Genomic DNA, 16,175 nt, shown 5'->3' with positions numbered 1-16,175 from the left:
ACAATTCACAACAGCCCAACTATGGCTTAGCCTAGGTGTCCATCGAGGGATGAATTGATATAGAAAATGTGGTATGTACACATAATGTAGCATATATGCATAAAATATACATACATTTTATTTATTCAGCCACAAATAAAAATGAAATCATGTCATTTACAGGAAAATTGTTAGAACTTGAGAACATTATGTTAAGTGAAATAAGCCGAATTCAGAAGGTCAAAAGTCCTGTTTCTCTTGTATGTAGTAACTAGAGAAGAAAAAGGAAAAGAAAGTGGAGATGGGTGGGGATTGGCAGATCTCAGGGAAAGGCACCATGAGAAGGAGGAAGGCGAAGGGAAAGGGGAAATTCTGGGAGTGATATTGGACAAATCGTATTTTTATATTGTGTCCATGTACAAATATGTTAAGACAAATCCCAGCATTATGACAACTCCAATACATCAATTAAGAAAAAAGAATTTTTTTAAAAAAACAAACAACTAGTGTCTTGAAAAAAAAAAAAAGAAAGACAGATGTTCTTAAATATATGTGTTAGAAAACTATGGTGCTCTTTCCCTTTTGGAACAATTCAGACCTAAATCATTAAGCAGGAGAACAAGGCAGATGTCTGGAGATGTAGCTTGACATGGGGAGTAGGAACCCAAGATCAGCAAGAAGTAAGAGACTGGTCACTCAGCCACCACTGCGACTCTGTCGGGTAGAGGCAGCAATGGATGGTGGATTTTTATTCCATATATATCTGTACTCTCTAAATTTCTCTCTCTCTCTCTCTCTCTCTCTCTCTCTCTCTCTCTCTCTCTCTCTCTCTCTCTCTCTCCCTCTCTCTCTCTCTCTCATGAATAGCCTACTTCATTTCTTAAAATTAAAAATAACATGAATAAATGACAAAAGAGAAAGGGGGGAATAGAAACAGAAGAGCCACAGCCAGTTTTGGCACCTGCGGCTGCCAGGCGGGGAGGACGAGCTGGTGCCCCGGGCCCAGGAATAGAGCGCTGACGCCTGGGGAGCCCAGCTGTGTCTGCAGAGCCCACGCGATCTTGCGCAGTGGCCTGTGGGCTGGGGTCCCGGGGTAGCTTCTCCAGCCTCTGCTCCATATGCTGGGGAGGTTCACGCCCACTGTGCCCATCTGGCTCATCGTCTGGGGGCTCTCTGAGTCAAAAATATTCCTGAGTAGGGTTCCCCCTCCCCGCTTTCTTTCTACGTAATTGTACATGGCAGCAGAATGCATTTCAATTCTTCCTACACGAATAGAGGGCAAACATTTCAGTTCCCTGGTTGTACACCGTGTAGAGACGCACCATTTGTGCAATCATACAAGTACCTAGGGTGATGATGTCCATCTCACTCCACTATCTTTTCTACTCCCATTTCTGAATAGTTTTGAAAATACCTCCCTCACCCTCACAGCTCTGCCCAATCTTTGATGCCACTCCACAGGGTCCAAGGACAAAACCTGGGGTTGAAGAGCGGGGCAGAGGGTTACCCTTGAAAAACATGGGGTTTTCCTATTTTAGCAACTGCTCTTTCCAGGGTGCTCCAGGCTGAATTCTCACCTTTGAGTTCCAAGAAGCACGGCTAAATGACTTCACTTTCACTTAGCTGTTGAGTGTTTCTATTTGAGGTAAGAAAAAGAGCTACTATCTTCTGAGCTCCCCTTGAGTGTCAGGTGTATTATCTAATTGAATCCTAGGAACAACCCTGAAAGGAAGACATTGGTACAGAGAAAAACACTATAAGTAACCCCCAGGGCATGGCGTGTGAGGATCAGAGCTAAGACTCCATACCAGATTTTCTGACATCAAAACCCAAACTGAACCTTTTTTTCAGTGCACCCCGCTGCCTTTCTCTTAAGCTCCCATAGTTTGGGATTTTAACTTACCAAATATGATTTACATTGTGAGCAAAGAAAATACTACTAGACTTTAAAAACAAATAAAAAGGCTATTTATCATATCCGGACACTGTGTTTAGTTCCTTTAATCAAATTTAATATTTACCCAAACCCCACAACTCATCTGTCACAGGCCAGGAAAGCAAAACTTAGCAGTGTCAGGAGTCAAGGTCAGTTAGGGGGCAGCCTGACATCAGAATCCAGGCAGCTTGTCTTGAGAAGCCATTCCTTAAGTGCCCCTCACCCCACAACTAAGGGAGCATCCTTCCTGCATTCTGAAGATTTGTGAGGTGTATTCTTTTTTCTTTTTCTTTATTTCATGTAAGTTTATTTCCTCAGGGATAAAATTATAAAATGAAAATTGATCTCAATAGTCACGAATTAAATATAAGAAAATAAACCCTGTTAACTTCAAGCAATGGTAAATGCAACATACAAACTTTATTTAACAAAAGTAACAGGTAGTGTCAAACAGGCACTTATATTAAGAGAAAAACTGATGAGAAGAAATTTTATCTTAAACACCTTACAATAACCTTCTTGCAGTTGCATTTAACTGAGCCCTGTTGCTGTGAAGATTACAGCTCATGCACAGGTCTGGATGAATGATTTGTACATTTTTTAAGTATTCACTGAATACTACCTTATATACACATGTACATTAAATTTGCAAAAGATTTAATTGATGATCCCAGATAGACTTCATTTGTGGTGCGCTTTTGGAAGAGGTTGTCTAAAGAGAAGAATATGTGGTTCTGGCTTGTAAATCATGTAATGAACGCAGCCTAGACTCTGTTGGACACCAAGACTCCTCCACTCCTCTTCAGATATTAGATGAATTTTGGGTACTTGATTGGAAGGTTCTCTGGGTAACATGACATGCTGGTACTCATAGTGCTTGTCGAACTACTTGTCTGAGTAGTAGATCTGCTTAGGGGCCATACTGCCGGCATGCAGCCGGGCAGAAACGAGGCGGAAACCTGACTGCAGAATGGGCGAAGCAGAACACACATCCATTTCAGGCCAGGGCAACGACTCCTGAGGTGTATTTTTAAGTGACTAGCACGTAAGTGCTCAAGAATTATTAATTGTTTTTTTTTTCCTTCTGTCTGGGTTCCGGGGAGCTAGTGTAGGACACTCTGGGAGAAGAAGGAGACCCGAGAAGTACAGACTGTTACACTTTAGAGGTTATTTAGTCCAAGACTCTAACTGGGCCAATGAGTCAGTGGTGATGTTATAGTGGGAAACAAAGCTTTCCTCTCCCTGACCTTCCCCTTCCTTTTTGCCACCATCATTTCTAGGAAACTCCACAAGCCTAAGTAGCCTGCTGCATATTCTCTCCATATGCTACCACCTGACCCAGGAGGGGTTTGAAGAACCTCTGTTTGACAGATGCATGCCAATCTCACCTCAACTGGGCAGAAGTTGAAGCCCCGAAGGGTTTTTCTGCACAGGAGATTTGTATCTTGGGAGAAAACGAGCATCCTTGGCTCCCTGTGCCAACTTGATCAGTGCTCAGGGATGATTCACCAGCTTGGTTAGGAGCCCAGTTTCCCAGCTGACATGCTACCCAACGACTATCCCAGGCTAAGTGCAGAATTCGCCAGCTGGCATAGACTGTGGGCAGGAAGTAGGCACAGTACAGTGAAAAGGGCTCTGCGCTGAGAGTCAGGGACCCAGGGTCTGATACTCCTGGCCACACCTCCTTGGACTTTCCTATCCTTGACTCTAAAAGGAAGAGACAGGACTGTGATCACACCACAGGGCTTTACAGAAAAGACAGAGCAATGGGGGAAGGAGGAGGGTGAGTTCATAGCCAATGACAACTACTGCCCTAACTGTTCTCTATCTTCAGCAAGAGCTCAGAATTAGAGGCCAGGAAAGAAGACCTGACATTTACTAAGTATTGTGTTAGTGACTTACCTTTATACACTTTTTGTGGAGTCCCCCCAAACAAGTTTTATAGAACACTATTCAGCAATAAAAAGGAACAAACTACTTATATATTCTTGGAAGAATTATCCTGAGTAAAAAAAAAAAAAAAGAAAGAAAGAAAGAAAGTAAATCTCACATTATGTTTTATGATTACATTTTATAGCTTTTCAAAATTACAAAATTATAGAGATGGAGAACAGATTAGTGGAGATTAGTGGTTTCCAGGGATGAGGAATAGGTTATGGGTTGGGGCATGGCTATAAAGGAGCAGCTTGAGGGAGTTTTTTTTTTTTTTAACTATGTGATGTTCTTTACCTTGATTGCTGTGATTGTCATACAAATCAATAAATTTGGTGAAATTGCATAGAACTATACACACATGTGTGCATGTACACACACATAAATTCATGTAAAACTAGTCAGATCTGAATAAAGTTTGTAGTTAGTTTGGACCAATTGTACTCTCATTATGCAAGGTGTTACCATTGAGGAAAGCTGGGTTAGGATACAGGGACTTCTGTTCCTTTTTCTCTATTTTTGCAACTTTTTATTTGTCCACAATTACTTCAATATTAAAAGTAAAAAAAAAAAACAACAACAAAAAAACGTGTTTGAGATATTGTTAGTCCATTCTATAAATGAAAGATCTGAAAATCGCAGAGGGCCTAGAGGGTCATATAGCTCTAAATAGTAGAGTAAGGATTTAATTTAATTTCTCTGACCCAAAAGCCATGAGCTTCTTTCTCCATCCCAGGGCTTTAGGTATGAAAAGGAATTGCCAGAAGCTGGCCTATACAGTCTCAAAATCTCCTCTTCTTCAAGAGAGCACATAGGTGTGACTTTTTTTCCCACCTTGGCAGTGGAAGTCTATGACAGCCAGTTCATTTCAGAGGGACTCTTCTACCATACCCTTTTATTACACATCTAACCCTAGGCCTATCCATCAAAGCTCTGGTTAAAGAATAAAGAATGACTGAGCATCTGCAGTTTGATCTCAAGGAGTGAAACACACTCATCGGCCACTTGTTGATTTTCCCTAGGTCCTCTCCCATCTCCCTTCAACTTGCTATGTGCTTAGCAAGTGGTAGACTGAGGTTGGGGGTGGTATGATTTACAAAGATTCTTCACTTGAACACACTGTAGTCAGTCTCCTGAGTCTTCTCCTACATTCATCTGGGAACTTCCTTATACAGTTGTTAGTACGAACCCTGCCAAATCAGTTTAGCAAGAACCCTCTACTATCAATACCTAATCTCCATATCTGATCAGGTTCCTCATCCTCCACTATCCCCCAGGTGATGTCCAATCACCCTGGCCTGTCTTTAGCAAGAACCCTGTCAGGTCCAGGGACCCAGAATCCCCCTAACCTCCGATGATTCACCTTAGTTACTTTCTACCACTGATGCCCATTCTTCTTGTTTATATATTTCCAGTTACTCTGTACTTGGAGTTGAGCCCAGTCTTCCACTGCAATAATCCCATTGAGATTCCTCCTATACCTATTGAGATGGTCTTGAACAGTATGTTTTACCATGCTTTACCAATTGTTATTGAATAATTTTGTAACAAATTCTACTAAGAAGACATTAACACAAGATGCCTGAATTTTTCAGAGTTCACAAACCTGTTTGAAGAGAACAAGGATACGTAGCAAATGAGCAAACAAGACAACAACACTTAAGACAAAACTGTGTAGGGGCTGGGGAAGCAACCACCAGCTTTCACTCTAGACCAAAGCCGCTTCAAAGCTAGGAGGTATTTAACCTATTCCAGCCCATCATTCAATTTTTATTTTATTTTATTTTATTTTTTGGTACCAGGGATTGAACTCAGAAGCACTCGACCACTGAGCTACATTCCCAGCCCTATTTTGTATTTTATTTAGAAACAGGTCTCACTGATTATTGCTTAGCGTCTCACCATTGCTGAGGCTGGCTTTGAACTCATGGTCTTCCTGCCTCAGCCTCCCAAACTGCTTGGATTACAGGCATGTGCCATCTGCGCCCGGCCCATCATTCCATTTTTGTTTCATTTATGGAACACTTAAAAAAAATAAATAGAGCAACAAATATAATACTAATTGTAACTTTGAAATATTTATGTTTTTAGAGTTCTGTGGTTTTGATAAAAGCAATAGGTGAATGATTCATGATAATATTAATGTATTTAATGTTACTAATGGCAACAAATTACACAATAAGCTCTAGGTTGTTATTTCCAACCTATTTTAATGCATCGGTGTCAATTTCATTGAAATATTCACAGAATTGAAAACTTGGGACTTAATGGGTTAATGGGCAACTTGCTGTGAGCTGATGGTAAGCACTCACAGATTTGTTGAGTTTCAAAACAACAGAGAATAAGCACCCAGTCAATTAATTCTGTGTAGAATTAAAGATTATCTGTAGAAGGACAGATAATCTTTCAGAAAGGTGATTTACTTAATGGACAGAAAATCCCATACTAAAAGAAAGGCACTGATAAGGATGCAGGGACACTAAAGTACATACTATTAGGTGGGAGTAGACATGCGTTGATATGGCTGCCACTAAACAAACGTGACTTCTGGGTATTTTAAGTGAGATGTACTATAAGTAAAAAGTATATATATTTTCAAAATTTGGTATGAAATATTTCTTATATGGATAACATGATGAAATAATATTTTGGAGAGGTTAGTTAAATATTTACAGAATTGAAAATTAAAATTAATTTTAATTTCAATCATTCCTTTTTTTATATGTGGCTACAAAGTTTAAAAATTACTTACATGTTTTGCATTATATTCTGTTGGCCAGATGGTCCAGACCATTCTGACTCTATCTACAGATTAAGCTTTCTTTTGCTCCTCTTTGCCGAAGCCATCATTTTGTACAATTTCTTCTTTCTAAAATGAAGCTTTCCTTCTCTCAAGGGGGGGATATTATTTATAAAGTACTTAGCAAGATGGTAAGGAGCCTCAAGGGCCTCTGTACTTAACAATGCTTCCTTTGTTAGCAGGCAGTCTTGATATTCAAAGTGAATAAACGAGATGAATGTTAAAATCTTCGAGTCTCTTTACCTCTGAAATTACTGTTAGAACATTACCTTTTATTTTCCTGAAGTTTCCATGGAAGCTCAAGTTGTACTAGACAATCTTTGCTTCCTGTGGTAATGCAAATTTCATTTCTGGGGATTTGGAAGTGATTTTTGATGACACTTTAGTTTCCCTTGTTTTTCATTTCCTGTGTCTGAGAAAAGACATATTGATACAGGTTTCTTGGAAAATGTATTCTTAGTTCTCTTCATTCAGAGGGTCCTCTTATTTCTTTCCCTGAGGGACCTGCTCTGGCTCTGTTTTTTTGTTTTTATAACAAAAAACCCACAATATTCTCTTTTTCTGTTGTTTTCAAAGAGGGGATCCTAGCACACTGATGTTATTGGAGGGGGGAGGAGGTAGGATTTGAATCTGCAAATTCTCAATTGTTCTTCTGTTTGGATACTGTAACCAGTTTCATCTGGAAGGGCCTGAAGCCTCCAGCTCAACATCTCTCTCTTCCCCTGCCTGGATAGGGGGATCACAGAATAAACCTCTTATACACAAAAACTCTATTGCTGTTCTGACTATAATGACCATCAGTACCTTAAGTCAACAGTACACCCAGCTGCACTCAAACAAGGTGGTGTATGTGAGAAACCACTGAAAATGAAATAAGCTGGCTACTCAGGGTCAGCTGGTGTGGATGTACATGGGAGAAAACACTGCCAAGGAAAGTTTCTTAGAAATGCACCAGAAAGAAAGCCCTGGGTTAAATCCTCAGTGCCTAAAGTGGGAGAAGGAACTGGAAGATGAGGTATACTTGGCCCCCTCAAACCAGACCAAATGCAAGGAGTGTGGTGGAGATGGAAGACTGGCTCAGGGTAGAGTTCACTTCTAATCTGATGCTGTCCCTAACACAGGGGCATTATCAGAAGGTACTCACAGGGAGTGGGGGCATAAGTAAGTAATTCCTTAGTGTCTGGGTGCTGGGCGTACAGGAAGGAGGAAGCCTGCTTCCTGGCCTCCCAGTCTTGGGGGAGGGACAGAGGAGAAGGCATAAAAATGCAGCAGTTCTAAGCATTGAGGCAGTGAGCGATGGTGAGCACAGGAGGACCATCCAAAACCAGGCCAGAGGAAGAAGGAGAGCTTAGGAATGTCCTGAAGGAGATGCTGGTGCTGGTTTTTGAATCGAAGGTATGGGGAAGTGGGAACAGTAAGAAGAGTGAGAAAGCAGAGGCCTTTAAGGACCAGTGTGTGTGACTGCATGAGAAGAGGGAGGTAGGTGATCCTGAAGAGGTGGGCAGGGGTGGCCCATGGCCCCTGATATGGACTAGACCACAAAAAAAAAAAAAAATGCTCATTATCCTGAAATCCAGAGTCCCGAGGGCTTTAAAAGTGGTGATGGAGGATGTGGTAGGACAGGTTGGCATCATCAGATTTGCATTCTAGCAAGCCCAATAACAGGCATGTAGAAGATGGGTTAGACCCATAAGACCTTTTGAGGCAGTCACTAAGGAAGAGACAAGGGCCTGGAAGACAGCACTAGGAATGGAGCAGCCTCAGATGAATGGGGAGGCATAGGAACTAGTTTCAGAGACAGTATGGATCATCTAGGAAGATGGATCATGCTTCTCCTGAAGTTATTCCCCTATACAATCTCCTCTGAGTTTGGGTAGGACCTGAGACTTATTTCTAGCCAACAGAATATGGAAGGAGAAATTTTGCAGATGTCATATTAAGGTCCCAAATCAGTTGATTTTAAGTTAATTAAACTGAATTCTGCTGACAATGCAAAGTAGCTTACAAGAAGCAGCTTCCCAAGTTGAACCTCCTGATGAGACTACAACCTGTCCACATCTTGATTGTAACCCGTGAAACCCTGAGTAAAAGACCAGCTAGGCTTTGCCCAAACTCTTAACTCAGAATACCACAAGATAATAAGCATGTGTTGCTTTGAGCTACTTAGTTTGCAGCAATTTATTATGAAGCAATAGAAAATGAATACAACATCCAAGGTTCCTGGGGATGGCCCCCTGAGGAACAGCTGGAGAGCACTGAGGATAACCGAAGCTAGTAGCATTTATGGAGTGCTTAGTATATGTGAGGCATTGTACTATGCTCTGGTGCATGGCATGGTTCTGGTTTATTACAGTAAAAGGTGGGCAGGATCACGCGTCTATCCGCATATGGTCCCTGTTCCTTCCTTCCCGAGCTCAGGCAAATAACTCTCAGAAAGCATGTGATTTCTGCTTTAGATATCCCAGAGTCTATAGGCTTTTAATCAAGCATTTCCTTCCTTTAGTTATTGCCAGCTGGATTTTAACAAATTCCATGGAGCCTACTCAATTTTATGCATCCAGCCAGCGGGGAGGGAGCTTCAAGACATTTCAGAACTGATGTCCTGTTATACCTCCCATGAAGTAAAGGGAAGGCAAGAATTTTGTTTATTCATTTTTAAAAATTTTTTATTTGTTCTTTTTAGACAGTAGAGTGCATTTTTTGACATGTTATACACACATGGAGTATAACTTCCCATTCTTGTGGTTGTACGTGATGTGGAGTTACACTGGTTGTGTATTCATATATGAACATTGGAAAGTTATATCCAATTCATTCTACTGTCTCTCCTATTACCATCCCCCCTCCTTTGCCTTCATTCTCCTTTGTCTAATCCAATGAATTTCTATTCTCCCCCGCCCTGCCCCCCTTATTGTATTAGCATCCACATATCAGAGAGAATATTCTGCCTTTGGTTTTTGGGGGGGAATAAGGCAAGAAACATTAAGACACTTTTTATTACTTAGAGAAGTTTTATTTTGGGGGACACCACAGTGCAGAATTAAAACATTGTTTCACCTTTGTCTCACACCAGCCTAAGCTCTTGGCTTCCAACCCTCTTTACATGAAAGTCAGCCTGGTCAGATGCAGAGCTTGGCTGAGTGACTTACATGGAGATATGAAACATAACAGGGACAGCCACCAAAATGCACCACTTTCAAAATTCCTGTGTTTTCAAGAATAATCATTTTCTAACACATCATTTGTTCTCATCTTCAGATCTTCATGGAATAAAATTCATGATCTTAATTTTTAAAGTTGTTCTTCATCAGTTGGCAGCATTCTTACCAAATGACACAGCAAAAGTGCATATGTTTTTCTTCAGAAGATCTGAAGAAATTCAGCCACTGAAAAGAATTTAACTTGCACAATCAGCATCACTCTACTGAAAGCCATTAAATTGTAATTATGGTGATTTAAAGAAGTCAACTTGTGAAAGAGGAGCTGATTGTTTCAGTTTGTGTAGGGGACACTAATAACACTGTAGAATCCTACAAGGATTTTTCTCCTCTGATGGGCAGGGGGAAAAGGAAAACACTTCAAGACATGAGAAACTTCTATAACTTTATGGAACCTGAAGAATAATGACTGCTCAAATTGCATGCTTTAATGACAAAGTATTTTTACAGCTAAGGGGGACCCAGAAACACAATACATTTAATAAGCAGGTAGGAAAACCACTCACGAATTAACATCTATCACATTCCACAACATACTAACATCTTTGTCAATCTTTTAAAAAGGGTTCACTGTTCCTATGAGAAATAGGGTCAAATGCCAGCGATTGCCCAGATAAAACCTCACCCTCAGATTAAACCTCTATGACTGGTAATTGCAAATTTCAATCCACATCACCTTTTAAGAGACTTATTCTGGGGACTCAGACTAGGACTTTTAAAACTTCATTTTCTCTAATCACTGCAAGATAATATCAAACTTGTACTGAACTTGGAAAGTGGTCATGACTCACTCCACAATAATAAGCTAGAACTATCAGTGCTTACAGTGGAGAGCTAGTCATTTGCAGAAATACTTTTCTTTACCAAGAGGTTAAATGAGCCTCCCCTCCCTCCTGTCTCTTGCAGAGGACCATATGCCTTTAAAAATACATTACTAGTCGTCAACAAACTAGGGTTGGTTCTCACAGTTAGTCTGCTCATTTATTCAACAAGTATTTATAGGATACCTATTATGTAGGAGTCACTATTTCAGGAACTTGTGGTGATACAGCAGTAGATAATCCCCACACCCCCATAGATCTCCTATTTAACCTAGACATAAGCAAAATAAACCAAACCCAAAGGCTTTTAGAAAGGAAAGGTGTGTAACAATCTGTTTCTCAGATTTTCACAGGAACAAAGGCCACCCCAGCTCACTCTGGATGGGAAAGGGTATGTAATAAACGGAGTTTCCACACACAAAGCATAAATGTGAAAACCAGACACACCACGCAGATGGAAGTTTCTAGCTTTCTCACAACACATCTCTGAAGAAGGATGACACATTTTATCCATGCTATGTCCACCCTCTCCACACCTGGGTGAAGCTGGATGGGACAATGACTTAAAGAAGACAACAAGGCATTAGCCTCGTGACTTGGAAAAAACAGCAGTCAACAGAGCTGCCTGCTCACTCCAGGCCCACTGCTGCTCCATTCACTCTTTTACTGACTTTTTTTGGACTAACTCTAGTAAATGAAGGCAGTTACTTAAAAATACACAAATAAGATAATTAAATCTGAGGCCTGATTCAGAAGTAGTATCCTCAAGAGCAGAGGAGCCCTATTCTCTACGAGGGGCTGGCTCTTCCATTAGGCCACAGCTGCTTCTTCTCAGATACACAGGTAAGATCCTCTTGGAGTTATGTTTCAAATGATGTAGAAGCATATATAGAATTTTTGGTGTCTGTATGAGAGGGTCTGCAGCTTTAAAAATATTTGCAAAGGGGTTTATAGCCCCCCATAGTTTAAGAACCTCTATATTAGAGGCCTCTGCCTGTTGCTTGATAAAATTAAAGGTGTGCTGGAACACTGTTTTAGGAATATCTGTGCTGCTCCCAGCTGCCACACTATTGTTATGAGTCGGTTCAGCAGCTTCACAGTAGTTCCCGAGGGAGACATGAGCCAGAAACCAAGTCAGCAGTCCCGGAGTGGCCATTAAGGGTCTGTGTGTGTGTCCTTCATAAAGCAGCGAGTGCTGATGAAAGCATTCCTCCTCACCCTCAGAGATGGGCTCCCAAAAGCGGTCCGCTAAGCCAACAATTCAGTGGTTGGAAGAATTAACTTTCAAGGCCAAGATATGTCGCCAGGTATCCACACCAACTTTTCAGAGCTATGGCTATTGCTCATCATCAACTACTCCACAGCTTTTCTCCCTGCTCCCCTGAAGGAAGGTAGAGAGGGTAATTGTTCAAAATTACAATCTATGATATTGTTTTGCCCAAACATCAACCTAGAGGTTTTGTGACTATTAGGAGGTTCATCTGCCTCTAGGATAAATTATAACTATATTCTTAAAATCAGCTATGTGAGGGCAGATGGGGTTGGGGGAAAGACAATATGGTGTCTCCCAAGAACATGGAGCGTTTGATAATTTTCTAGCAGGGCTTTTATTGTGGGTGATATTTCTCTTCTTAGTACCTGCCTCGTCTATAGCCTTTTACGAGATTCTCAAGTCTTCCATCATGGGTCCTTCCCATTTGTATCTGCATGGCTAATCTGCCTAGTTGATTCCTGGGATACTGCATGTCCTACTGGAATTCAGAAAGTGAGACTGGGAAAATTAAGTGAAGCAGAGGTCAAGGCCCCCAATTATTTGAACTCTGATGAAAGTATTATACGTGGTAGGACTTGGAGAGTTCCTAGTTTCCCAAAATATCCATTTTTACCATTTCAAAATACAAATTAGGGGTAGTCCACAGGGAAGATGCAGCTTCTGAAAAAAAAATCATAACTTAGAAAAATATATTTTAAAAATCTTTTCAAATTTTCAATAAAGAAAGCAGAGAATTATGGTAGATTATCTCAGATACAACAATATAAAAGTAGCAAAATCAGTGACTTAGGTTACTGCCATTTCTAAGTCACACTATAATTCAAGAGTAATAAATATCATGCAATGGACAATAATTTAAAGCACTGATTGCATCCTTGATATTTTGTCATTAGCCGTCCTCTTCAGAAACTGTCACAGAAGTACAAATAAAATCTGCTTTTCTGTATATTCTGAAAGGCAGATAGCAGCTTATACAACTTCCGTTCTTCACCAGAATGCTATTGGATTAGGTAAACAACTCTCCTCGAGGGCCAAAAGTAAACTCTGAGCTTCCTGAGGATTACTCGTGTAAGTAATGTATTAACTTTCTAAGAATTAAATTGGAAGAACCAAAGATTAGAGATTTTTGTGTATAAAATGGGAACATACAATATATTTACATGGCAGAAATGTGAAGTTTTTTAAACATATTATGAGTTAGCCTTAAATATTTATGAAATAGTGTGTCCATTCTTATTCAACCATTTGTAACATTTATGTTACAATTTTCCATCAATACTAGGATGTTCTTCTCAAAAAGTCTCAATTCTGACACAGTATGAGTGAAAATACATTTTTAGAAGCTGGCTCCAAGAACACCATATGGCAAATGTCATTTATGTGCTCTAATCATATTAGGCCAAGTGTCCTTGACTGTAAACATTCCTGTGTTCTGATAATATTTGAGTAGAATTCTGTTTTAGATGTGTTTGACAATGCCCTGTAGATAACCTCTTTGAAAGTGACTGATTTGCTTCTTCTATAATCTCAGATTTGTCCTTTGGGCTCTCTTCCAAAGCCTTTTTTCTTGAACTGAGGTCACTGTGGTATTAACTGAGCACCCTTTATAATCTATCTCATTAACTAAGTTTTCAGCCAGATGAGCACTTGTGCCCGCTGCCCTTCACAGCGGAGTGAAACACACAGTGGTGAGAGGGCCACAAATGGCCAAGGTTGACGAGGAACTGTGGAGACGGATCAAGTGGATGAGAGCCAAGACACCAGACCTATACCCAGCTGAGGATCCTGCCAGGCTCAGGTCAATCTAGTGGTCCTCAATTAGCCAGTGAAGGCTTTTCTTGTCCAAGTCAGTAAGGGCATATAAGAAGATTCATATTAACTTATATTCTGACATGTTTATTATTATTTCATAAAACAAACGTCCCAAAGTGCCTGCTTTCTAGTAGCTCTTGGTCTTGTGGTAGCATGGGTACTGAAAGCTGTTTTTCCGAAGCTCTGAATGGCTCTTCATTGCTCTTACTAATCCTTCCTCTTTTCACTGATGAAGACTTAACACATGTATATTGCTAGAGTTTGTAATCTTCATGTTGCTTCTCATAAGAAAGTCACAAACCATTCTTCAAAATATCTTGCTGCCCATTATGTTCCTTGGTAAGACAAGCTCAATCTCTCTACCAAGACCCATTCATTTACCACAGATCAGCTGTGAACCCAACCAGGGTGCTTTAGCCAAAATGAATTCATGTCACAGAAGTCACAGATTGGTAATTCAAGAACAAAATCATCAGCAAGAAGAATTTAGAAGTCTCTGTCGAGCATTCTTCTCTCCATTACTTGCTTTAGTTTCACTGTGTATGTCCAAATCTGTCAAAATTGAAAACAAATATTTATGAAAGGCATGTAGCAGGAAGTATCAATACTAAGTAACTTCTCTTCTAAAAGATCCTTTTTATCTACTTTGCTTTACTCCTTAGCCTAATTTCAAAGCAGTGAGTTAGGTCAAGGCAACAATTAAATCAAAAACTCTCTTGGTTCCTTTTAAAAGAAAAAGTTGGAGAACAATAAATGGGTCAGAGGTACAGAGAGAAAAGCCAGTAAGACAAGACAAATAAAAGCAAGAAAGACAATAAGGAGGGGTGCTGGGGCAGCAGGCAGAATATGAGACAGAGAGAGAGAGAGAGTCAGAGAAGGAAGACAGAAAAACCAGAAAAAGCACAAAGTGATCATGTTTGGAAATTTGGGGTGGCACCAATTCATTCCTTCTCCCTTCCAGTCTTGGACTCCCCAGGGACCATAATAGGACAATGATGGTTCAGATGACAGATGGGATAAAGATGGTCAATATTCATAACGGGCTGCTGCAGAGTACGCTGTGCCTCCACAGCCTCTGCCCTGAGAGCCAACCCTACCTTTGAGCTCTGCCATCTGGGCTTCTCCCTTGGTCTCTGCCGACATGGGAGATTTGCCATCCACAATATCCATCTTGATCATGCCAAGGTTAGTCAGCAGTAGCATTGGGTCGATCCCCTGACCACTGCTTTTAATATTCTCCAGTACCTTAAGACACTTGTATGACTTGAGTTCACTTATATTCTCCTCCAAGAAAAGATTGTAGAGGCTCAAGTCGTTGTACCCTTCAGACTTGAAATGCAGAACATCAAACGTGGGCAGAATTTCGTACACTTTGAGAACATCTGTCTTCTGTCGCAATGGAACAAACAGTGTATAGATAACCACAGGGGCCAGCAGCACATACACCATGAGGTTAATGAAGCTGAGCAACTGGAAGATGCCGACTGCAATGAGCTTGCACTGAAACTGATCGGGGACAGTGCTGTCGTTTCTCAGGATCCCTGATTTGATGCTGCACACAAACTCATCTGAGAGTGAGGACAGGCTGAAGTAATACCCCAGGTACATGCATGCTAACAGTATGACAGTGAGTGTTATCAGCCGGCAGCCAATGTACTTGACAATTAAATTACTGGAGGTTTTCTTTGTCTTCAAGTACTGTTCCACAATTGGGTACTTGAAGTGGCTTTCAGATATCTCCCACAAACTAAAAAGAAAAGGAAACAAATGAAAATAATTTAGATACTCAAATATCAAAGACATAAAAACATCCAACAATGTCACTAAAAATTTCAAACACCCATATTTCTCTACCTATAACTTTATTAGGGTAGAAAGGAATAACATTCAAGTTGAAAAAGTGGGAATAAGAAAAGAAATAACAAAATACCTTTCCTCTTAATATTTTAAAGAAAGTCTAGTTAATTAAATGAGTTAGTACTCAGAAATTCTTAGAATAATACAGGAGCTTAATTAAGTGTCTGTTAAATAATCAGTTCCTAAGTAGGAACTACTGCTTTGGTTAGCTACAATTTTTTCACAGAATACATTATTCTGCAGAATAAGCTAAAGAAATGTTCAGCTCAATTGCAACACATAAGCATTAAGCAAAGAAGGTATGGAGACATTTGTGGGCACAGGCCTATGGGGCCCAACTGAAATGGTTCTGAGCCCAGCTGTCTCACTTACAGCTATTGGGACAGTGCTTTTATCTGGAAAAAACAGGTAAGTGGAGGTAAATAAATGCACTTAGTTAAAAATGTTGTTCTGAGAGTCAAATGAGATAATGTACTCAAAGACCACAACACAGTGTCTGGAATATACTAAGTATTAAGAAAAAAAAGTACAGCTATTATCATTACTG

The 16,175-nt window shown here is 40.3% G+C and overlaps 1 protein-coding gene and 1 pseudogene across 1 annotated transcript in view; both read right to left on the bottom strand.

Annotated features, from left to right (window-relative positions):
- Window positions 1-2,495: 2,495 nt before the first annotated feature.
- On the bottom strand, window positions 2,496-2,836 carry LOC101969333 (cyclin-dependent kinases regulatory subunit 2 pseudogene; annotated as a pseudogene).
- Window positions 2,837-9,638: 6,802 nt separating this feature from the next.
- Window positions 9,639-16,175, bottom strand: part of Panx1 (pannexin 1) — a 40,391-nt gene continuing 33,854 nt past the window's right edge. Inside the window, exons 4-5 of the mRNA XM_005337190.5 lie at window positions 14,869-15,518; window positions 9,639-14,323 (exon numbers count right to left, since the gene is read on the bottom strand). Of these exons, the coding sequence (XP_005337247.1) occupies window positions 14,244-14,323; window positions 14,869-15,518 (730 nt within the window). The 3' untranslated portion in view covers window positions 9,639-14,243. The remainder of the gene's footprint in view (window positions 14,324-14,868; window positions 15,519-16,175) is intronic.

This window comes from Ictidomys tridecemlineatus, chromosome 4 (genome assembly GCF_052094955.1).
Source record: "Ictidomys tridecemlineatus isolate mIctTri1 chromosome 4, mIctTri1.hap1, whole genome shotgun sequence".
Lineage (NCBI taxonomy): Eukaryota > Metazoa > Chordata > Mammalia > Rodentia > Sciuridae > Ictidomys > Ictidomys tridecemlineatus.
This window is presented reverse-complemented; position numbering and strand designations above follow the sequence as displayed.